The sequence below is a fragment of the Cyrtonyx montezumae genome, unplaced genomic scaffold (genome assembly GCF_038088225.1).
Source record: "Cyrtonyx montezumae isolate F1298 unplaced genomic scaffold, pur_monq_1.0 scaffold_1, whole genome shotgun sequence".
Lineage (NCBI taxonomy): Eukaryota > Metazoa > Chordata > Aves > Galliformes > Odontophoridae > Cyrtonyx > Cyrtonyx montezumae.
Window position 1 is genome coordinate 23,307,258 of NW_027071825.1, and position 22,910 is coordinate 23,330,167.

Sequence of the window (22,910 nt, forward strand, 5' to 3'; positions counted from 1 at the left end):
TCTGTCCCCATTGGGTTCAATGATAAAACTCTCCTTGATGTTGGTGGAAAAGGAATTTTGTGTAAGAAATCTGACTCTCACAGTGGCCCAGAAGACAATATTAACAGTCTGTCCACTATTGTACGCTCAGTTTGATATCAAAGTTGTTTTCCTTAGTGTAGTTAAAATGAAAAAAACTGAAAGAACATAATCAGCTCATTGGATAGGGATGGCATTTCAGGTTGTGCATCAGAAAATAAGCAGAAATCAGATATGCAAGTTCTAGAGAATATAGAGAACACACTGAAAACACACAATCTGTTGTTCAGTTGTGCATGCCCTGCAGCAAAATTCTCTCTTAAAATGTTGACCTTTTAGGGGAAAAAGAAGGTAATTAGCAGTACTGTAGTAAATTTTATGAATTCCAACACTTTTTAGATGAGCCTTCCTTAGGATACAAGTTAAGTGGTATTTTTTTTCATGTGTAGCAACCCTAAAAATCTCACAATAGGCACTTAAAATCTACAAAGATGGTTGCTTTTCCACATCACCAGCTCTGGCTGAACCTGGAGATTGTATTCCTGCTCTGCAGGGTTGTGCAAAGGTGCAACCACAGTGTCTGTGACACTCCTGCTGCTGAAGAGCACTAGGGCTCAAGGTAGCAGAGGTCACTTTACCACTAACTCAGTATCACTCAACCGAGTGAGCAAGAGTACAAGGCCATCAAATGAGGTCTCTCACAGGATTGAGCAATATGATTTAAATAAGCTAAGAGCTAGAACTTTGCTCTGTAGTGTCTAGTTTAAAGAAAACTCTACATCCCCATGAAGAGGCATGCTTCTTTTCACATGTTTAAGCATTATTTTTTTAACAACTGAAACAATGGAAACGTTCAGCTAATTCTCGTTTGTTTAAATGAGCTGTGAATTGATGCATTTGCTTAGGAGGGCATTGATATTTGATACTGTAAAAAACACAAATCAAGCTCTCTGCAGACACTTGTTTTCATTTCAGTCAAGTCTCACTTCCAAGACAGGAAGAGTACCCAGTATTCACCACTGTGGTCGTGTGTGAACAACATTCCAGAATCATCTTGACCACATCCCAAAAATCCATTCAAGCAAGAAGAGTTGCACCAGATAGCCACATTGCATATCAGATTTTGCTTTTCCTCACCCCAATTTTAATGCAAACTTAGAGCCCAATGCTTTATTACCTCCACACCTCAACTACTTACTGTGGGACAGCACAACAAACCAACATCACCTCTGCCCCTCCAGGTGGCTGTATGGTAAATAACCCCCAAGGATAGTACTCAATGAAAATACTATGGAAGATAGTATATTTTAGTAGACCTATATAGATAGTACACAGATAGCTAGCAAAAGAGGGTGGCTCACCTTTAGGATGAGAGAGGCTTGCTGTAGACTCTACACAGGAGGAATCTCTAAGAAGAGATCCTTCCCTGGTGGTGGTCAGCCCTTAAATGGGATTTGGGAGAGGTGGAGCCAGGCTCCACCCCTTCCAATCACACAGGTATATCACCTTCACCTGTGCCCCCATGGCTGACTCCGTGCTCACCTCAGGTGACCAATCAGTGGTTCAGGCCGTGATTCAACAGTTCCCACACAGTGGCATAGCATAATTGCCTAAAATACCGACGCTAATAGTCATCTATTTGAACACATTTTCCATAGGAAAGCAATTTTGTTATTCGAGTTGAATCTTTTTTTCATGATGATGTTGAAATTCAATCAGGTTTTCAAGCACACAGGCTTGTTAAATGCCAAAAGCACACACAGCTCATTGCAGACTGTGGAAACAACTTCAAAATTAGACTGAGCATCAACCTGGATTACCATTGTGATCGCTTTGTTTAAATTAAGAGAACAAATAGGAAGAATAACAAATAGGAAAAACAAATCTACCGTGACACACGGGTGGGTGTTGCTCCTACATGAAGAGTTGCTGGGTGGCACGGTGCTTCTGCGTATCTGGTTAAGGACACCTAGCCACGTTTTGTGGGAAAAAAATAAACTTAATTACGGTCTTTGCGTAAAGATAGGTGTTCTCAGCGACACAAAAAAGCGTTTCTACTTTTTAAAACCAAACACCGGAGGAGCGATCCACCTCACGCCTCAGGGGATGCCCCGCCACACGCAGCCAGGTTACGACACTGCGCATGCGCACTCACCCGCCCGTCGCAGACGGTGGCGGATACTGCGGCGCATGCGCACTGACGGGGCCATGGGGCGGGGCTCTCGTTCACCGTGGTAACAGCACCGCTGCGGTGCCGCGCCCTGCCCGAGCCGTCCCTGCCGCCATGCAGGGTGAGGACGCCCGGTACCTTAAGAGGTAATCGGGAGGTCTGGCTGGAGCGCTGGGAGAGCGGGTAGTGAGGGCTGTAGGGGTGGCAGGCTGCGGTACGGGGAGCAGTGGGTTGTTGGGGGGGGGGAAACTGAGGCGCGGGAAGCTGTGGTGTTGAGGTACTGCGGGGTGCCCTGCTGGGATGGTGGGGTGGCATGGGGAATGAGGATGTGGTGCTTCAGGCTGAGGTGGGGGAGGGGAGGTAAGAAGAGGCTGCAGCTGTGGGGGTGGTGGGTGAGGTTGTTTTTATGTTGGTAGGAAGGGGGTCTGAGGAGGACGAATGTGGAGGGGAAGGTGTGCACGGGGTGGCTGAGAAAGATAGCAGGTGGATAAGCGATCCTAAGGGGTTACCACTGTATCATTATCATGTACAGTAGGGGATCTCCGCTTGGTATTAAGGATGTGAAGAATGAATGGTTCCTTTATCTGTGTGGCAGTGGGACCAGTCTGACTCTAGCATAGGGTCTGGTTAAGGAACTATTGGGTCAGTGTTGTTTTAGAGCAGGAGCACTAACTGGCAGTTCCACATGTGCCATGGCGCCAGGGCCTCTTTTAGATTTGATCTGTATCCAGCGTTGCTTTCTCCCACTATGTGGGTGATGTTATCCATCTCTTCTTGAATTTGACAGAATCCTTGTCCTTTTTTTCCCTTTCTTTTCTGTGCTGTTAAACAGTGTTTGTGGAACGCTTTTAGGCTGCCTGGGTTTTGCTTTTTTCCTGTTACGTCACGTATTGAGACTCTTAATTGGAAATGCTGGGGAAAGAAACCTCTCGGTAATCTTTGACACTCACTAATGCTGTTGAGTAAATGTGGAAACAGGTAAAAATCGAAGGGCTGCCTGTAAGGAAACAGCTGTGATTTCACAGCAGTGCCTATTTCTAGCTTAGCATGTTCTGTTTGTGCTATCTTGCACGACCTTGCAGGAATCTTCTTTCTTTTGTACTTATCACTGCACTAAGCATCATTTTAACAGCTGCTCTGCTGTTTAACATTTAACATGCTTGTGTGCAAGTCCATGTTTCTCTGATCTGTTTCCCCTTGTCATCCTCCTTGCGTAGTCCCCCTCCCACCGTGTCAGACATGCTAGGATTTGTTATTGGATTTTCAGCTTTATCCACATGCATGGTTTGTGCCACTTTTAATTAGGGTAGTTTGATTTTGCTTTTTTCTCCAAAGAAATTGTTCTGTAAAGGGCATTCATACACCAGCTTTAGTTATATGAGCTCAGCTGGCACAGCCTTTGTAGGAAAGGCCTTCTTCCTTTCAAAGCTTGGATAGAATAGGATCTGGTTGACAAAGCAGGCAGTGATGGGGGGAGGACAAGCTAATGTGTCCATTGCTGCTTCTACCAGAATGTCTATTCGGATGATTTATGAAGTTATTAGGTGCTTGCAAACTCAAGATGGGTAGAAAAATCAATGAAGCAGATGTTTGTTCTTGGGATGGGGGGAGGGCTTTAAACAAAGGTACATTTTTTGGTTCTGGCATTCTGAGCACTGTGGTCTCCAAACAGAACACAGTTTTACTGTCTGTGTGGTGCATTTCAGTGTAGGTTTTAAGCATTTTGTGATGTAAGACTTTTCAGAGAAAGAGATTGAATGTGAATTGATTTGTGAATCACATAACCACCCTCACGGAGCTACTTCCAGGCTATCAGGATGAAAGGACAAAATATCTGCAGCTGTACATTCTTTAGCTTACCCATCTGTCCCTCTTAAGGAAGGAAAAGAAGAAACAAGCAACAGGAAATGTTATAACTGTTTAAGCAGTCTTAGGCTGAGATTTTGCTAGTAACTAAGCTCATCAGTGGCTTACTGCTGCCAAAAGGAGGTCTCTTGCCTTCATTTTTATCCCTGCTCATAGCTAGAAATTGTCATTCCCTTTTTACATAGCACTTTAATTGAGTAACACATGGAAAATGTCCCTCTGCCTGAAACATTGAGTTTTCTGTTGGCTTGCTGGAAGTGGCTGTGAAGGGGTTCACTTGTGCTGAACCAAAGTGACTGCTGAGCAGGGAAACCATGGGTACATCGAATTCTTATTGCAGTGATAAGTTGTTACTTCAGATTAGTTCCTCCTTCAGGCCTGCTTGTCCCATCCTTTTCTTTATATATGTATGCATGACCTAGTTGTCACTTAGTAGGGGTTTGACTGGAGTAGGGTTTGTGGTTAGGATCTTCTGATAGGTGTAAATATGAGGGAAATACATCTAGAAGTAGAGAGAGGATGCTGTTTTCTTTTGAAATAGATTCCCAGGCTTTTTTGCTCCAGAAGACTGAACCTCATGAGGCTTTTATATGAGAATAACTTGACATGAAACATCTGCTCCAAAATACTGTTAAAAGAAAATGCAAACTCTTCAAAAATGTTAAGTAATAAATGGAGTTTTGCTCCAGTCTCCTCAGGAGGATACTGTTTTTTAGCAGTGAGCTGTATTTGCCCTGTAGCTTTACGTCTTCGTAAAGCTTGTGGTTGATCTGTGCTTTCCTTCCCACAGTGGTCCTTTGCAGGGTTATTTGGATGGCTGTGAATATCTCAAGAAGCAGGTACTTTTTTGCAGTTGCATCTCTACAGAAGGAAAAGCAGACACTATAACTGCTGAATGAAGGAAGGCATGCTTTCCAGACTTTTTCTATTGAGTGGTTACACTGAAGGCTGCATCCAGGTTTACTAGTGTTTTTAGCTCTGTGAGGCATAACAAATCTTCCTCGATCTAATTGACCCTGTGCCACCACTAGCTGCTGCCTCACTTACAATGCTTGCAAAGTCACTGATAAATCTCATAAAACATAAGCCAGTTTAAAAACATAACAGCAAAAACGAAACCACCACAGCCAACCAAAACAAAAAAAACAACTCTCATTACAAGTGTTTTTTCACCTGCAGTGCTTTAGCAGCTCGGTTAATGACACAGCTGTACATGCTCTGTTGGCAGTACTTAGGAAGAGAAGATAAGTGTCAGCCTTACCACTAAACACAGATGTATAAATGCATTCTATGGATGTGGTTTTGTTGTCACTTGAGAATGTGGCCTTTGTAGCTCAGCACGGCCATGCTGTTGCTGGCATAAGGGAGCAGGCAAGGCAGATGCTTCTGTCAGTGACAAACCCAGAGTGCTTTCTTGGTGAATGCTTTTCCCAAATACCTGTACTTGCAATAAAGCAGGTAGATGTGCTGGATTTATACCTGTGGATGGCAGCTGTTGGTCTGGGCTTCCCCTAAGCCTGGCAACAAACATTGTGAGGTGAGGAACAGTAGTGAAGAGGTTTGTGCTTCAGAAGAGAATAGTAAATTTGAGATTAAAAGTCTACCATGAGTGAATTACAAATAATTTGTTTAGCTAATCCTACTAAGATAGCCTTAGAGCAAAAATTCCCACTTGGAGGTGGCAGTACTTGTACCACTAGATCAATTAGCAGAAGATTTTGCAGTACTGATTAATGAAGCATCTGAGAAATTCACTTTCATGAAGAGCATCTTTGTTGTAATTCTTTAAGAGATCCATGAGTCTTAAAAATTAATGCTCTTTCAACCAAGAATGGCCAATGGCTTGGGTGTTTTTGTACATATAAGAGGCAATACTCAAGAGTAAGCTTTGATACAGCTGTGTGAAATAAAGAAATACGGTGTGGAAGGAGGATAGTGCTTGGGTAAGGACATAGAACTGGAAGCAGGTTGTTGTCAATGATCTATCTTCTGGCATGGTTTTTGAGCCTTTAAATTAATTGGTAAATTATTTTTTCCTCTTCAGGAAGGTAAAAGGAGGCAACATTGACGTGCATCCATCTGAGAAAGCCCTCATTGTTCACTATGAAGTGGAAGCAACAATTCTGGGGGAGACAGGTGACCCTATGCTGGGGGAGCGCAAAGAGTGTCAGAAAATGTAAGGTCAACTTCTAAGTTTTTTGTTTTTTTTTTTATCTCTGTCATGAATTATTTTTGATAATTTGAGCTGAAGTGACTACCTGTGTGAGTGCATGTAAGAAAAGGAATAGATGAAAAGAATCCTTAAACTGTTTCTGAAGGTGCCAGACATGTTCATCTATTTCAGATGAATCAGCGTAACTTGCACTGCAATTTGCTGGGGTTCATTTTTGCTCCATCCTGTTGTTAAAACCCACAGAGATTTCTTACTGATCATTGCTTATGGGACTGTTATTGTAGATATGTCAGAACTGTGAGGTGCTCCTGACTAGGCACTTGCAGGCACTGCAGAAATCTTCCTTGTGTAGCTCTTAGCTGTGTGGAATTTTAGATTTTTTGTGCTGATGTCCTTTGCAACCGTGTGTACTTTTGAGGAGTGTATTATTGGTAACATCTTGTTTGCTGCATGCCTAAGGTGATAATGAGGGATTTGTTAACACAGCTGCAATTACTGTGGTTGTGAGCTGATGGGCATTTGTGCTCTGTAAAATCTGTTTGACAATTACCTGACATTTGTAATTGTAAAGAACCACTGCTTCGATATTACCTATGCAAACTGTGGCACAGTGAATTCATGACTGTGCATGCTTAAGTCAAAGAACTCAAGGTACAAGGATCTAAAATCTGAGAAGAGACCTTTCTAACTGTTTCAGCATTCGGCTGAAGAGTCTCAATGCAAATACAGATGTTGCTTCCCTGGCTCGAAAGGTGGTTGAAGAATGCAAGCTCATTCACCCCTCCAAACTTGCAGAAGTAGAACAGCTGTTATACTATCTACAGAATCGCAGAGATGCATCAGCAGGAAAAGGTAAAAAGTTCAAGAACTAGGTAGCTTGAAACTGGAGTCCTTTGGTGCTAGAAAAACTGCTGTTTGAGGTTTTCTTTAGCTGAGGTCCTCACTTGCTTGGTATACAAGCTCCCGAGTTGAAAATGGGAAGATGTGTAGTTCAGCCACACTTGGAAAAAAATGACAATCTGGAAGTGATGTCAGGAGGGTGGGGGGCAAGTGGAAGCTAAAATTGTCATTTTTCACAAGCAAAATATATGCATCTTGGCCTACCACAGGGCAGCTTTGCCACAGTGTGCAAGCAGAATCAAAGCTGTCAAGATTTCTTACAGCAGAAGTAAGCTTTTCTTTGCTCTAGATTTGCACTAAAGTTTATAATGTTGTCTCCCCAGTTGCTGGGCTGTAACTGGTTATTTATACTGAGGAGTCAGAGGCATCTGAGGGTTCTTCTTGCTGCCCCTTAGCTTCAGGAACTTGACACACCATAGCTGTCTAACAAGTCACAAAAGGACTTTGGGCTTCATTTTACCAGAATGTATGTATGGGAATAAATGTGTTTTGGTCTATGAATATGTATAAGTTAACTGCAACTGTGTCTTTTCATTATAGAAAAGAAAGAGAAATCCAGTAAGCCAAAAGATCCACCACCATTTGAAGGCATGGAGGTAAATACTGGTGTTAGATGAGAATGGCAAAAACAAAGAAACCAAAAAATTACTACTAAAAGAAATGGTTATATAAATGGGGAGGGAAAATGCTTAATTCTGTGTGGCGATGAGGTTTTTTTGGCATTTTGCTTGTTTGGTTTTGTGTGGGTTTTTTATTTTATTTTTTTAAACAAAGAACTCGGTTTAGGCATGTTGCACAATGGAAAAAAAATCATCTCCATAAAGGGTAAAATACTTGACTTTTGTACTTCCCCCTCCATCTACAGCACGCAGCAGGATAGCAAGTGAGGTCTGGAACATAGGACAGGATGCAGGGAGTCGTGTCTGAGCATCCTTTTGTTTTTTGTAATTAAGTGTTCTCAGATTTCCTGGTGCTCGTTGGCAGTGATTCTGTGTGTTGATTTTTTTTTTGTTTTATTCTTTGCAAATATCTTAACTCAAAGCTCTGCATTCTTTTGCCTTGTGACTGAGAAACACTGTGATCAGTCCTGTTAAATTGTCATCTCTTATCTGTGAAACCGTTGCTTGTGGCTGCTTTCAGATTGATGAAGTTGCCAATATCAATGACATGGATGAGTACATTGAATTACTGTATGAGGACATTCCTGACAAGGTGCGTGGCTCTGCCCTCATCTTGCAGCTGGCTCGGAATCCTGATAACCTGGAAGAACTGCTTATTAATGGTAACAAGGGTTTGAAACTTCTTAATGTTATGCTGCTTTTATGGTGCTTTCTTGATGGAAGAGCAGTATACCCTTCATTTGAGATTTTCTGTGGTTTGCCTTATGCTATAGTTAAATGTTATGCTTGCCCTCAATAATATGCTAGGCTGTGCTTCTCAGTTAGTCATAAACTGGCTGTCAGCCTCCAGTTAGATCTCACTACAAGTGGGTGCAACTCGGACTGTCTGTAGGTGGACCAGAAATCCTTCAGGTTCAACTTCAGCTGTTATTTTCTCATCTTATTAAATTGACATTGGTACTGGAGACAAAAAAAAGACCAAAACAATGTGGGGTTGCATCCTGAAGATTAAGACTGTAGATAGTTGGAAAACAAAAGTTGTAGTCTTATATGTGTATAGATGTCAAGTTTCCAAGAAAATAAATGGACTGTGGATATGCCATCCAGCTATTTCACTAGTGTAGCACACTCCTTTTGTTTATGGATTCATTTTAAAACCAGAATTCTGGCTGTGCAAAATAAAGTGTATTCAGACTTTGTCTTTCAAGGTAAATGAAGGATGTGAGATGCTGGTGCTCATCTGAATCTTGTTTTGCTTTAGAAACTGCCCTGGGTGCATTGGCTAGAGTGCTGCGAGAAGACTGGAAACAAAGCGTGGAACTTGCTACCAACATAATATATATTTTCTTCTGCTTCTCAAGGTAAGTTCAGGGTCTCTGCATATAGGAACATAAGGAACGTTGTTGTTTTTTTTCCTCTGCTTAGTTACTTTTCATTTCTTCTTTGCACTGCACTATGGAACTTTACTGAAATGGGCAAAATATTGCTGAGTTAAAAGCACACTTATTAAATGATGAAATTGAAGCACAGAAAGAACGCCCTTGGTGTGGTACTGTGTAGTAAAGCTGGGAAGAAGCTAGTAAGGATTTTGACCTGTAGGTAAGATGAAATGTTGCCATCTTCTGTTTCCTTCAGCATGTCCTATAGGCTAAAAACCATTATTCAAACCTGAGGTTAGTGCTTACTCTTATTGGGATATGCCAGCATTTCAGCATACCCTGCTTACAATTTGCCATTGCACTTTGATTTTAGGACTTTGTTATAGTTCTCTCATAGCATGAGAAGTGGAGGTAATTGGAAAATGGCCTCCTGTATATTTAAAAATTAAAATACATTGTTATTCTTTGGACAACACATAGAGATGCTGAGTTTTCATCCCATAAGAAAAGAATTTATCTTTGGGACCATAATATCAGATCAAAAATATGAAACATTGTATGGGAACTGCTGAATCACGGCCTGAACCACTGATTGGTCACCTGAGGTGAGCACCAAGTCAGCCATGGGCGCACAGGTGGAGGTGATATACCTGTGTGAGTGGAAGGGGTGGAGCCTGGCTCCACCTCTCCCAAACCTCATTTAAGGGCTGACCACCACCAGGGAAGGATCTCTTCTCAGAGATCCCTCCTGTGTGGAGTCCACTGAGAGCCTTGACATCCTGAAGGTGAGCCATCCTCTCTTTTGTTTTATTTGTATCCTATCTATATAGAACTACTCAAAATATACCATCATCTATACTATTTCTTTGTGAAGTACCATCCTTGGGAGTTATTTACCCCACAAACATTTATTTCTCTTTTTCCTTTTAAGATCATGTATTGAAGCGTTTACTGCCATAGTAACTTTTAAGAGGAGGAAGCTGTTTTGCTGTGTCAACTTGTCTATGTGAAAAGTATTCTTGTGCTTCTGAAAACTTGTTTAATGATAATTAGATGGTGTAGCATTGGAACCTTGCTATCCTAGGGGTCAGAACAGTTTTCAGGTTATTTGCGTTTACTGTTTTCCTCACGAGTGTTCTTTCTTCAATGTAGTTTTTCTCAATTTCACGGTATAATCACACACTACAAAATTGGAGCTCTGTGTATGAATATCATAGACCATGAGCTGAAGAGACATGAGCTTTGGCAGGAAGAACTTGCTAAAAAGAAGAAAGCTGATATCCTTTGTGTGGGCTGGGCCACCTTGCTGTTTCTTGACTCATATTGATAGCTGTTGTGGAGTTGCACATGATTAGCATAAAGAAATTTCTGTGAAAGCAGTAAAAATTGCTACAATTGCAAAATGTAATTATAGATATGGAAAAGACTGTAAGTGACAAGTTTGGGCTATTGAAGAGATCATTCTAAAGTTATTAAACAACACAAGTGTATATTGTATGAGCAGTGTGCCCTGGGAACATTTTTGCTGAATAAGAACTGTATAATATGGCCATGAATAGGAAAAAGAAAAAAGCACTGTAGATGTCAGTGAGTTGTTGCTGAGATAATTTCTTCCCACTGATGGAATATCTCTAAGGACAGTGTTCATCCAGACTGTGTAACTTCTGCCTGAACTCCTTAACTTCTGCAATTTACTTGATGAAGATCCTGACAATCAAACCTTGAAAAAGGACTATGAAAAAACCTATAAGAAATATCAAGGGCTAGTTGTCAAGCAGGAACAGCTACTCAGAGGTACAGAATCCAAACAGAATTCTTGATTAATGTGGGTGGAGGGTTTTTGTGAATGGTTGTTACAGCAGTGGCAGCTTAAACTGAATGTGGATGGATGTGGAAGAGCTTGACAAAGGAACAGAGAGAAGACAAGATCTTAATCAGGATGTGTGGCAGTATGTTAACGAGTTTTTAAAGTGATCTGTCAGTCTTGAAGAAAACAGGAAAAGTGTTCAACCTTTTTGTTTCTTTTAATGGTGGTAACTTTTTTTTTATATTTTAATAAGTTTATTTCTAAGTTGGTGCAGGTCTGAGTCACTGTGTTAAATTAGCTCTCACCCTGTCTCAGTTTCTGTATTCAGATATACTTAACATCAGACTGAGATGATCTTGAGTAGCAGAGCCTTCCTAGGCAAGCTTTTTAGTTTCTTCTGTTGAAATTAAAGGAAAAATAAATTAAAACTTCTAGAGGCTGCAAGGTATATGATTTTAATTTTTGTGAAACCTCTGGTAAAAATAATTTTGCTTCCTAAATAGGAATAAAAAGCATTTATGGTCAGTTTTGTTTAAAACGCGTTAGGAAGGGAGTGGAATGCTTCTGAAAGTCTTAAGTACTTAATGTGTGTGTAGAGGCTCATTTAATTCCAGTGCCTTTGACCTATTGGTGTGATCTGTATTGAATTTGTTAGTTGCACTCTACCTGCTCCTGAATCTTGCGGAGGACACTCGCACTGAGCTGAAGATGAGAAACAAGAACATTGTCCATATGTTAGTGAAAGCACTGGACCGTGACAACTTTGAGCTGCTTATCCTGGTTGTATCTTTCTTGAAGAAACTCAGCATATTTATGGAGAACAAAAACGATATGGTAAGGCCCACAGCAGTGTTGGGAGGTTATGTGCAGTCTCTGAAGACTTTGTATGGCTGGAGGAAAGACTTTGTCACACTAATTAGCACTGTTTATCCTATTTTACTATGAGTAAAAGCACATTGCAGCTTAATGTTTTATTTCCTACAAAAAAAATGTGATGCTTTCATTCCAAACAGAGTGAATTGAAATACATGGAATTCCAAATTTAAGTTATCATTCCAGAGTTTGTCATACCTGTACCCATGGAGGCGTCCACAATCCTTCCCCTAAATTAGATTTATATGATCAGATGTTGACTATACCAAGGATTGTTTTGGAAAAAGGAGTCATCTTTTTACAGTTTGCTAGACTACTTTGGTCTTCAAGAGCACCTTGGAACTGATCCTTTATGCTGCCAGTACCTCACAAGAATTTTAGGCAGCAATGTTTTGCTTTAACTGTTGAAATCTGAAACTATTGAAATTGTAGGACTTTTTCTTCCTGAAGAAAGCTTCCTTAACCTCTAGGCAAGTATTTGATTTACTGAATTCCCAGTGTATTTTAGTAGATACATGCCTTTGTTGCTGTGCTTTTATGCAGTTGTTGAAATAAAAATGATACGTTTTCTTCATCCAAGAGGTAACCTGAGATTAATGTCACACCTGTGAGATGAAAGGATCTGTGTAATAGAAAATTAATTGCATCTTTGTTACTGGAACTGTTATACTCTTGCCTATGCACTAAATGCTGTCCACAATGTGCATCATCCATATTTATATAGAACTATTTCTTAACAAAAATAAGATAGGGCAGTGTAGGCTATTTATCAGGTGAACAATCTTTTATTTTATAGCTGTGCAATGCCCTGAAGGACTTTATTAGGAAAATAAGGATTACAGCCCCACTTATTTGCTGGCATGCTTTGAACGTTCCATTTCATTCAGCAGGACAAACAAAACAAAATTGTTGAGTTCATTTTATTGCAGAGGGTTTGAGATGTAGCATGCAAAACTTTGTAAAAGCTTTTTCAGAACAAGTCATCTGTATGAGTGTCTTTCTGATAGAAGATGCATACTTTTTTTCCCCTAAGCATTATTAAAGAAGGGTACATATGAAGGAGATGTTCTGGTATTTTTGTTAGGCTGTAATGCACAAATATTGAAGGCAAAATAAGCTCAAGCAATTGTGCAAGGTCTGATCCTAACTCAAGCTAAATAATCTACTTATTTATAGCACATTCTTTTATTTGGTATTCAAGTGCAGTATTAAATTCAAAGCAGTGAAGTAGGAATTCTTGGTATCTGATGGTTTCTGATCAAAAGGATCCAGTTGTTTGATTATTGTGCTGTCCCATGTGAGGAGAGCTGTAGTTTCTTTTCTTAATCCTCTGTGTATTTATAACTGGAGTGCTAATTACATCCCTGTGAAACTTTGAAGTAAATTTGTTCCTTTTTCTTGCTAAGGAAGGCTCTAGGAGAGGATGAATGCTTTCAAAAGATTATGTAAAAAAAAAAAAGCAGATAAATGATATTAAAAAATGATAAAAACTATCTGAAGTCTTGCCATTCAGTGCTCTGATGTCTTTTCTGACTGGTAAAGTGGTCAGGATCTCAGGAGCTAATACTGCTTCTCAGTTCCTGGATTCCACTTCTTAATTTGAATGTGAAAGTTCTGTCTAGGGGTTCATGTTAAATTCATAATTGAAGATCTCAAATTGTTTCTGTATGTGGATTCTGTCTTTCTTGATTGGGCACCTCCCTGACTTTAATATCAATTACTCCAAAATTGTTTCCATTTAAATGGGTTTACCACCCCCCTTCCCAATTTCATCTTGTAAGCGATGCCTTCAGATTACATTCTCACAGTATTCCAGCTGTGAGGCATATTTCTGTTTCATTTTTTTAATCAACTTGATGAAATAAAATTATCTAGAAGGCTTCAACCATGAGGACCTCCTTCTGATGAAAATGCACTGACAGTTACTGTGAAGTGTGAAAATTTCACCTGCATGTGCACATTCCTCCATGTGAATGTGCTGTATATTCAGAGCGCTTTCACGTTAGAGAGAAAGCTATGTTTGGACGGGTTATGGATATTTCTTTTTCTTTATATACAGGTAGAAATGGATATTGTTGAAAAACTTGTGAAAATGGTACCTTGTGAACATGAGGACCTACTGAACATCACCCTCCGGCTCTTACTAAATCTCTCCTTTGACACAAGCCTGAGAAATAAAATGGTGCAAGTTGGTCTGCTTCCCAAACTCACTGCGCTCTTAGGTATGTTTGGTTCCGACGTGGATGTTTCATCAGGGACAGCAAAGCTGTCCACATCAAAATACAGCATGACAAAAAACTGCTGGCTGAGGAACTTCACCACTCCCAACTTCTATCACCTAAATCATCTCTTGAGATGCAGGTTTAAATGGAAGTCTGATATAGTGCAATTCCTAGTAGTTTTATAGCTAGGTTCTCTTAAACTGTTGAATGAGGCTTCTGGTCTTTAACATAGCTAAGTGAAAAATCATTTGTGCTGACACATGGGTAATGGATGTAATCTTAGGGAAACACCTAGGAAAGATAGTCAGCAATTTCAGGGAGCTGAGTTGCTGAAGATACCAGCTCTCTGTTTTTTATGAAGCTAGCTGTATATGCTGCTTCATGTTACCATAGTGGTCCATGTAAAGATGGAAATTTCACAGCTTTCTCAGCCTCAGCTGTGGACAGAACTGACTTTTTATTTTTAGACTTCTCGCTTGACAGTCTGTAGTATGTGTTAAGATCATGTGAGAACTTGACAACAAAAATGTTTTTCACTATAGAGGAAAGCTATGGGGACTATGAGGAGTCTGGGAAAAGCAGGGGATCATCAAACTTTGTTCTGGTTTGACAGTGGGGTTCTTGAGAAGAAGCTTTCATTACTTCCTGTCTGTTCATTTAGCTGATACTGTCTAGGTACTGCTCTAGTAGGTTTACAGAATGTTTGACTGTAAGGGTTGCTTAGTGTTCACTTCAAAGTGGGAGCTGAGGATCTTGTTGTGAAGCCTTACATGTATAAAGCACTGACACAAGGCATTAAGTTTTGTGTTGGTTGTTGGTTTTTTTTTGGGGGGGGGGGTTGTGATATCCTCAATTCAGTGCAGCTGGTGTATCCAGGTGTGACAGAAGTGGAATGCAGTAGTGAGCTTTCTCCTCTAACTTTGGATTGTTGCTTAGGATTACTTGTTTGCTTTCTTAGTTCTGCAATAAACCCCAGCTTGGTCTTATTCTTTCAGTATACAAGTTAATATTGTGAAAACTTACAGAATTAATGCGTTGAGATCAATGTCACTGATTAATGCAATGACTATCTGACATCCTGAAGTTTGTCACATTACTTTCTTTCACACAGCTGTGCTCTTCTCTTGCCTGAGCTAGGAGCAATAAGAAAAACTGAATTTGAAATCCATTTTCTTCCTTTTTTTTATTGTTCTCCTTGAAACTGTGCTTTTTGACAGTAAAGGAGGCCAAGAAGTGGCAACTGGTCAGGAAGTGCATTTACTTTTGCTTGAGATGGGGTCTTGTTAGATAGTCTGGTTCAGCTTGGACTATGGTTTCTGGGTACAAGTCACCCCAAGCAGTGGCACAACAGAAAACACTGAAATTCCTAAAACTAACAGATATTCCCTATTTAATATTGAAGTCAGACTAAACTCATCAGTTAGATATTTGCTTTCTAGTCTCTGATTCTAACATGGAGAAGAGAATTTCTCTTCAAATGCCATTCCCTTGGGCTTGAATTATATTACCTGTGAGAAAGGCTGTTTATCTAGGAGGAACTGGCTGCTAACATCACAGTCCGTTTCTGAAATGCTTGTGAAGGCAATCTATGGCAAGTTCTGCTAGTTCTTCCAGCAGCTTCACTGTCTGCACTTGGCTTGTTGAACAGTTCTTCCCTTGTGCTGGAAGCTTGTGGCCCTTTATTTGCGCTTGGAAGCACGTGTTGTTTGAGCTGGCTCTCTCTTGTAGAATTGTTTGATACTTATTTTGTGGTGTGTTAATTAGAAAAGAAAGTAATAAATTTTAACTCAGCTATGCAATTTTTAACTCTTTCCTTGATAGAGTGATTCACACAATTCTCCACTACGTTGCTTTGTGTATCCTAGCTCAAGGAAGCCTGTAACCTTAATAATAAAAGGAGTATCTGCCCATGACTATTTTATACTGGTTACTTGGGCATTAAACGCATCATTCAAGTCAGTACCCCTCAGCTTACATTTGCAGGTCACCTTAAAGTGCTGACAAATCTCAGCAGCTGTTGACAAGTTACCATACTGCTCCTAATGCCAAGAGGTCAAGTTTGTTGACTCAGCCTACTGAAACTTAACATTGTGCATGCTGTGCCTCTCAGTCTTTCGCACTGAGTTTGAGATGAGTATAAATTAAGTGTAGTAGGTGCTTAAGGGGAGAGTTGAGATTGCAAGGAGGGAAAGAACAGCAGGATTTGTCAGGCAGCAGTTTAAGACTGAGCTCTGAGGTAGTTTTCCTTGACATCATAGAGTCATGGATGCCACGCAGGTTTCCCAAGGGACTCTGGATGACTTGGGAACAGGAGGGCTCTAAATGTAGCTTGAGGCTAGAAGCAGGGGAGGCAGAATGACTTCAATCAAGCTAGCAAAGGAATGGACTAAGTATGGCATGAATATATTGGAAAAAGGCCATCATCTTGCCTTTTGCTGTAGCGTGTTGAGGCTGCTGTTGAAAGCAAGGACATGAGAAATTCTGCTTAGTCTTGGTTTTCAGTTTAATTAGCTTTTTCTTTTTAATTGTGCCAATGCCTGCTTCCCCGTGTAGCTTTGCCAGTCAACACCACTTGCTAGTTTTCGTGGCTTCTCTTCACAAGTCTGAAGTATTGTATGTGACAAGACTCCTCTTGTTTCCTCTAGGCACCCAAGTTAATCAGCTTCAGCTGATCTTTGTTATAGTGTGACTCTCAAAGAGCTGGGTACAGTTGAGGGGAGCTTGGCTTCAGACTTACTAGTCAGAAGCTGGGGCAGGGCTGTGGTGGCCTATGGGATTATAGTCTGTTGTGTTCAAGTTTTTTCCATACACAAGCTACCTGAAGTATGGGAAGAGATACTGTTGACTTCAGTTCTTGAATAAAACCTTGTAATTGCTAGTTACCAGTGCCTTGCAGAAAACTTTGTTCTGTAGTGATGGCCTTACTTAAATACTTAGAAATTACGTTTACTAAGAGATTTTATTTTATGCGTTCTCCACGTGTGTGCTTTAAGTACCAGAAATTTAGTTTTGTGGATTAAAGTGAGAATTTGGGAATCCTCTAAGTGTGTTAAATATGAAAAACCCAGATTCAGTGCCCTCTAATCCCTCACCTTGGGATGTGAGACCAAAGTTGTACATTATAAAATACCGTGTGAAAGTTTGCTCTCATTTTGCTTTGCGTGGCATAATTCGAATGGAGGATAAGAATGACTTGCTCCAAATACAGTGGAGTTTGACGGTTAGTGAATTTGATTGTGGAAGTTATTCTCATTGAAAGGGTGAAACATAGAGCTAAACTTTAAAGGAAGGATGTGAATTTGTTTTCTTAATCCCTGTGAGCATTCTACTGTTGGACAAAAGAGAAATGCTACTCTTCTTTTTTCATAGTCCTTGCCCTGTGTGATTGGTGTCTAAAGTAAACGCTCTGGCAGCAGACAGGAAAAATAAAACATTGTCTACAAGGAAGAGTGAAATAACTTCTTGTTTGGACCAAATCCACTTTGTTTTTCAGTTAACTGGCCAAACCAAATACAAAATTTGGTACAGCTCTTAAATACATGCACAGCTTGTGATTCACATTCTTCTAAAACGGGGGCTCTTTTGTGCTGTGTCTGAGCGGTTTCTTAAGTCTTTGTGAAGTGAGACAAATAGTTCTTCGTTCTGTGAGACCAGCAGGCAGCTTGCTGAGCAGAACCAGCTGAGTGGTGCAGTGTGTGTGATGGCAGGCTGTGTATTCTTCTTGGTGGACTCCCATTTAGAAAAAGCTCCTGGCAATAGAGGATGTGGTGAGCAGTCCTGGGGTTTCTGTGTCCTCTCGTGAGTTAGTAATTTCTTTCAAAATGATAGAAATGCTAGGGAATGGTGGGGGAGCTCTTAAGAGTGGGGAATGTATTGCCACCCAAAGGTAAATGGGTTGGGAAGATCCCTTCCTTGTAAGAGTAGCTCTGGCCGTGTGCAGGGGGCGAACATTTTGTGATTTCTGCATTCATCCTTTTTTTTTGCTGCTGGACAGTTCTTAGAGGTATTGAATGTGTATTGTCTCAACATTCATTTGTTGTTCTCTTCCCATTGCAAGCCACGTTTAAAGAACTCAATACGTTTGGAAGTCAGACTGAAGTATCCCGTAATTGTTGCTGAGAATTACGAGCTGTTTTTAAAATGAAGGTCTCATTGAACGTGGGGATTTGTGAGCTGAAAAATAGAGTTGTGGAATAGTGCCAGTTAAAAGTTCAGCCCAAATGGGACACGGAGTGCAGAAGGGTTATGTATGTGTCTGTGGAAGTGTTCCACAGTGCCAGGGTGTTCCACCTCAAAAATGAACATCACAGGTTATTATTTTTTTCAGTACAGATTACAATGGCTGAAAGAAAATTGTTTTTGTGGGTTTCTATTTCCATTTAGCCAAGTCGTATTTGTTATGCATTGCAGTGAAGTGCCATGTGATCAGTCCCAAGCAGCAAGTAGTAAAGTTTTCCTGGCCATAGTACATACTGAGTCTATGTGCTTTATTAATGTGAGCATCCTGATCCATGTTCTTAATTTCTTGGTGTTCTGAGACTTAGAGTCAGCATACTGAGAGGTAACAGCCACCTAATCTGTGGTGGAATTCTAGGAGTTGTGCAATGGGAACTCCAAAGTAGCTCAAACTTTTCCTGTATGCAAGCTCTTTTTTTAAGCTGGTGATAGAGATGGTGAGCTGTTTTGCCAGCCTGTGATTTGTTCCTCACTGAAGAGTGCCTTCACTGGGTCCACTGACAGAATTTTTGAGTTTGATATCTCAGTACTTAATTTTCTAGTTTTCTGCTGAGATTCTTTTGATATTTTTCCACTCCTTACAAGTTAGGTTTAATGAGCAATCACAGAATTGCCAAAGTTGTATTTCTGATTTCTTAACAACCAGGTCTTGATAGTGGTATGCAGCCAAGGGTGTGTTGTATGTTGACTGCTGTTTAAAAACCCAGGTAGTAGTTTGCTCTCTAATTAATGGAGTGCTGTGGGTTTTTTTAATGTTCTATTCCTTTTATAAAAGTTTCTTTTAAGAAGGCTTAAAGTAGATGTGTTCTCTTTATGAGTTTGCGTGGCCTTTTTGTAATGAACTTATTATGGAGCTTCACACATCTGTTGGAAAATGGAGCTTCTTATAGGCTACTGCAGTGTTTTTTCTGATTTTAATAGGCCTCGTTTATCCTATAAAGAAACATACGTGGCTTTTTTTTACCTGATCAAGTGAGCAAACAATGGGGGTCAGATGTGGCAAAGGCCCTAACAAAAAGCACATGTCCAACCATCAGGGTGAGGTAAAGTCATATCGGGATTGCTTGAAGTTATTAATGGCAGTAAAATTTATGCTTCCTCCTGTTTTCCCAATTAAACTGAGAAACCTTTTCTTCCTAAGGTGGCTCTGCAGCAGCTGGTTCCAATACTTGTTGTGTGAATATTGCCTGGGGTGTCTCCATTCCTTTATAGTAGAGGCTGGCTGTAGCACATTAAGTAACAGTTCAACTACAGGGGCTGGTCTGTTGGAAAGCAGTAATTATTAAGGGATTTCTTTTAATGGTAGCTTTTTTTTATCATTTGTGGTGAATGTGGCCAAAATTTTAAAATAAATAAAATCCAACCCTCTATAGCATTCAAATTCCTAATTACTATTAGATATTCAAATAAAACTAGCATGTCTGACTTTAGGAGAGTGCTGGGTATGCAACATGCTCAAGAACTCAGCACGAAGTTACTTTAACTATGGATTTAGACTGGCAACTTGTTTAGTAATAAAGAAAACTGGCTTCTGATGTTGAGGAATGTAAAACTGAGAACAGGGAGGCTTCAGTATCGTTAATATTGTGTTTGAAGCGGAAATAAAATCCTTTGTAACTCTTTGTTTTTAACATAAAACTCTTTCTTATATCCCTGCCTCATTGTAATGGAAAATTGTAGTAAGTTATCAGGTAGGAATGACTGAAATTCATAAACATCTTTATATTTGCTTCCAAGTTTTTAAGCACAGTAATATAAGACTTCTGAATCTTCTGATGTGGTACTGTAAACTTAGAAACAAAGTGTATTTTCTTTTGTAGCCATTACAGGTGGAATGCTGCTGATCTGAATGCTGACTTTGGATGAGGGAAAGCTCTGTGTTGCTCATATATAGCTATGTAATTGTTTTTTTGTTTCTTTTAACTAAAGCGGATAACTTTTGGCATAACATAAGAGAAACCAGGTTCATGGATGTTGACTGAAAAGAGAAATGCTTATGGTGGCAGCAGTGGCCCGAGTAGAGAGATGAGAACGATCTGAAGGTGTGGCTCAGCTGAGCTTTTTGGAAATCCATGAACATGAGGAATGGTGGGGATCCCCTGAGTCTGTATTTTTACTGTAGAGCTTACAATTCATGACTGCTTAATTAAGTGAATTCTTTTAGTTACTTCTTTACATATTGCAAGAGCAAGATTAATAGTTATCTGTACAAATTAAACCTACTCTTCAACACAAACTGCTTACATCTGAAACTGCTTATACCTGAAAGCTTTACTGGGTATTACTTGCCTGAAGCATTTCAGAATAGAAACAACTAACCAGCTCTAGTTTCTTGGAAAATCTCCATAAGGGCAGTCTTACTCTTAGAATCAGAGAATCATTTAGATTGGAAAGGCGCATGGAGTCTTAACCATCCAGCTTGCACCATCAGCTGCACTCACCACTTGACCATGTCTGAGTGCCACTGCCGCACATTTCTCATATACCTCCAGGGATTGGCAATGCTACCAACTTCCCTGGACAGCCCCTTCCAATGCTTAAGGACCCTTTTACTGAGAAAGTTCTTTCTGGTTTTCAATCTAAGCCTCTCTGGCACAGTTTGTGGCCCTTGCCTCATGTCTTATCACTTGTCACCTGAGAAAAGACTGACACCCTTTTCAGTGCAATCTCCTAGCAGATAGTTGTAAAGAGTTGTGTGGTGTCCCACATGCCAGCTTTGCTGCTCTCCTCTGAAGATGTTCCAGCACCTTGATGTCCTTCTCATAGTGAGGGTCAAAAACTGAACGCAGTACTTGAAATGCAGTCTCACCAGTGCTACATACAAGAGGACAATCACTTCCTTGTCCTACTAGTCACGTTTCTGATACAAGCCAGGATGGTGTTGGCCTTCTTGGGCACACTGGTGGCTCATATTTCATTGTGTGCAACTTTCCAGCCACTGCTGCTCAAGTCTATTGCTGGATGATTGATTGGAGGACATCCTAAATAACAGTAATGTTCCTTTTTTTTCTGTAGAAAGAACAAGCCTCAGAAAAGGACGTAATATCTAAATTTAGCAGTATTTTGCTTACTCAGTGGCTATACTTTGTCATCTTTTATAAGTAGCAGTACTGCAGTGAATAGTTTACTGTATATATTTCAATCTGACTGCTTTGTGTGGAGTTCCAGACAAAAAACTGAGTTTGGTGCTCCAGATGTGCAGCTTTGTTTTTGTCTATAGCTGTAGCATTACATAACTCTACCTAAATTAGTCATTTATGACTCCTTTGGCTTAGAAATTAATGTTACACTTCTTTGTTTCCTATAGGGAAAAAAAAAAGCATATCCATATTTCAGATGTGGCATGTCCTTAGTTCTTTTATGAGGGCAAATAGAGAAAAATGTGGATTTTAAGTTAGGCTTGTGGTAGGAAGCCAGTTTCAAACACTGTAAAGGTGGTACAAGAAGGGTTATTAGTTGGTAATTAATAACATTTACATAGTCTAGTCTTTCTGAGTATGAGCAGATTTGCAAAGTCTTCAAGGTTCTCTTGATAAAATAAACTGATATATCCAATGTGATTTATATTTACATATGTAAATCAAACCAATATGTGTTTAAACCACATGTGGAGTGACTTATTCCAACTGCTTTAGTGCTGCTTGCAAGGAATAATACTGGACAGAGGAAAGTTGTGATAGCTTTGTCATATCTTCTTCCCTCCTTACTGATTTTAATGCACATGAATAAACTCTTAAATGTAAATGGAGTTTTCTGTGTGAGCAGTGTGAGATGGTGTATAGGTACTACGTTTAGTTTATTACCATTCTCATCTGCCTACATCTCTTATTTTGTATAATTTCGCAACAGTTTTGCCTGAAGAGTATCAGAGTTTGAAACTGAAGATTCACTCTATTTTAATAGATACGTACCTTCCTTTGAGTTCTGGTTTTGATTTAGGGTAGTTAATGTTTTGCATGTGAGTTGCACAGGGCATATGTCGCATCTAACGTCGGTACGTTGATGATTCCATTAGAAATGCTGGCTACTTGAATTACTGAGACTTTTACATTAGAATAATTTAGCCTGTAATTTATATTCTCATTGTTACATTAGCATTTGAAAGTTGAATGCTGCTTCTGAAACTCAAATTCTCATTCCAGTTTTACAGCTTCAGAGTTGCTCTTTCGTTGTTGTATCTAATGGAGGATCTTTTGCTTTGAGCTCACGATCTCAACTACAATGTAGGACCAGATCTTGTTATCAACAAATCACTCTTTCTTCAGCTCCTGCTTCTGGTACCATTCAATCTTTAACCTTAGAAGGAGCTAAACGTAGAATTCAGGCACTGGTCTGCAGAACTGGCACATGGCTTCTTATTAATGTTCAAAGGCTAAAAATCTGAAGCCATTTTGAACTCAGAACCCATCATGTATTTATTTCCCTCTCTAATTTGCAGAAAACTAGTTGTGAAAACAGCCCGAGGGACTTGATTTTTTTTTTTCCATCCCAGCTGCTCCAGCTGAACTACAGCTGCAAAAAAAATAAAAAAAATCCAAGTATTGTTTCTATAAACTGTTGAGTGTATTTTATAACACAATAATTCCCACAAAATCAGTAACTGCAGTTAATGACCGGTTTGTTAAGGCATTAACTGCACTCAGCTG

The 22,910-nt window shown here is 40.0% G+C and overlaps 1 protein-coding gene across 1 annotated transcript in view; it reads left to right on the plus strand.

The window, feature by feature from the left end:
- The first annotated feature begins 2,236 nt into the window (after positions 1-2,236).
- The window catches only part of KIFAP3 (kinesin associated protein 3), a 60,390-nt gene continuing 39,716 nt past the window's right edge, over positions 2,237-22,910 (plus strand). Inside the window, exons 1-10 of the mRNA XM_065743966.1 lie at positions 2,237-2,334; positions 6,099-6,230; positions 6,925-7,079; positions 7,668-7,723; positions 8,268-8,409; positions 9,009-9,108; positions 10,279-10,403; positions 10,822-10,920; positions 11,589-11,767; positions 13,866-14,028. Of these exons, the coding sequence (XP_065600038.1) occupies positions 2,303-2,334; positions 6,099-6,230; positions 6,925-7,079; positions 7,668-7,723; positions 8,268-8,409; positions 9,009-9,108; positions 10,279-10,403; positions 10,822-10,920; positions 11,589-11,767; positions 13,866-14,028 (1,183 nt within the window). The 5' untranslated portion in view covers positions 2,237-2,302. The remainder of the gene's footprint in view (positions 2,335-6,098; positions 6,231-6,924; positions 7,080-7,667; positions 7,724-8,267; positions 8,410-9,008; positions 9,109-10,278; positions 10,404-10,821; positions 10,921-11,588; positions 11,768-13,865; positions 14,029-22,910) is intronic.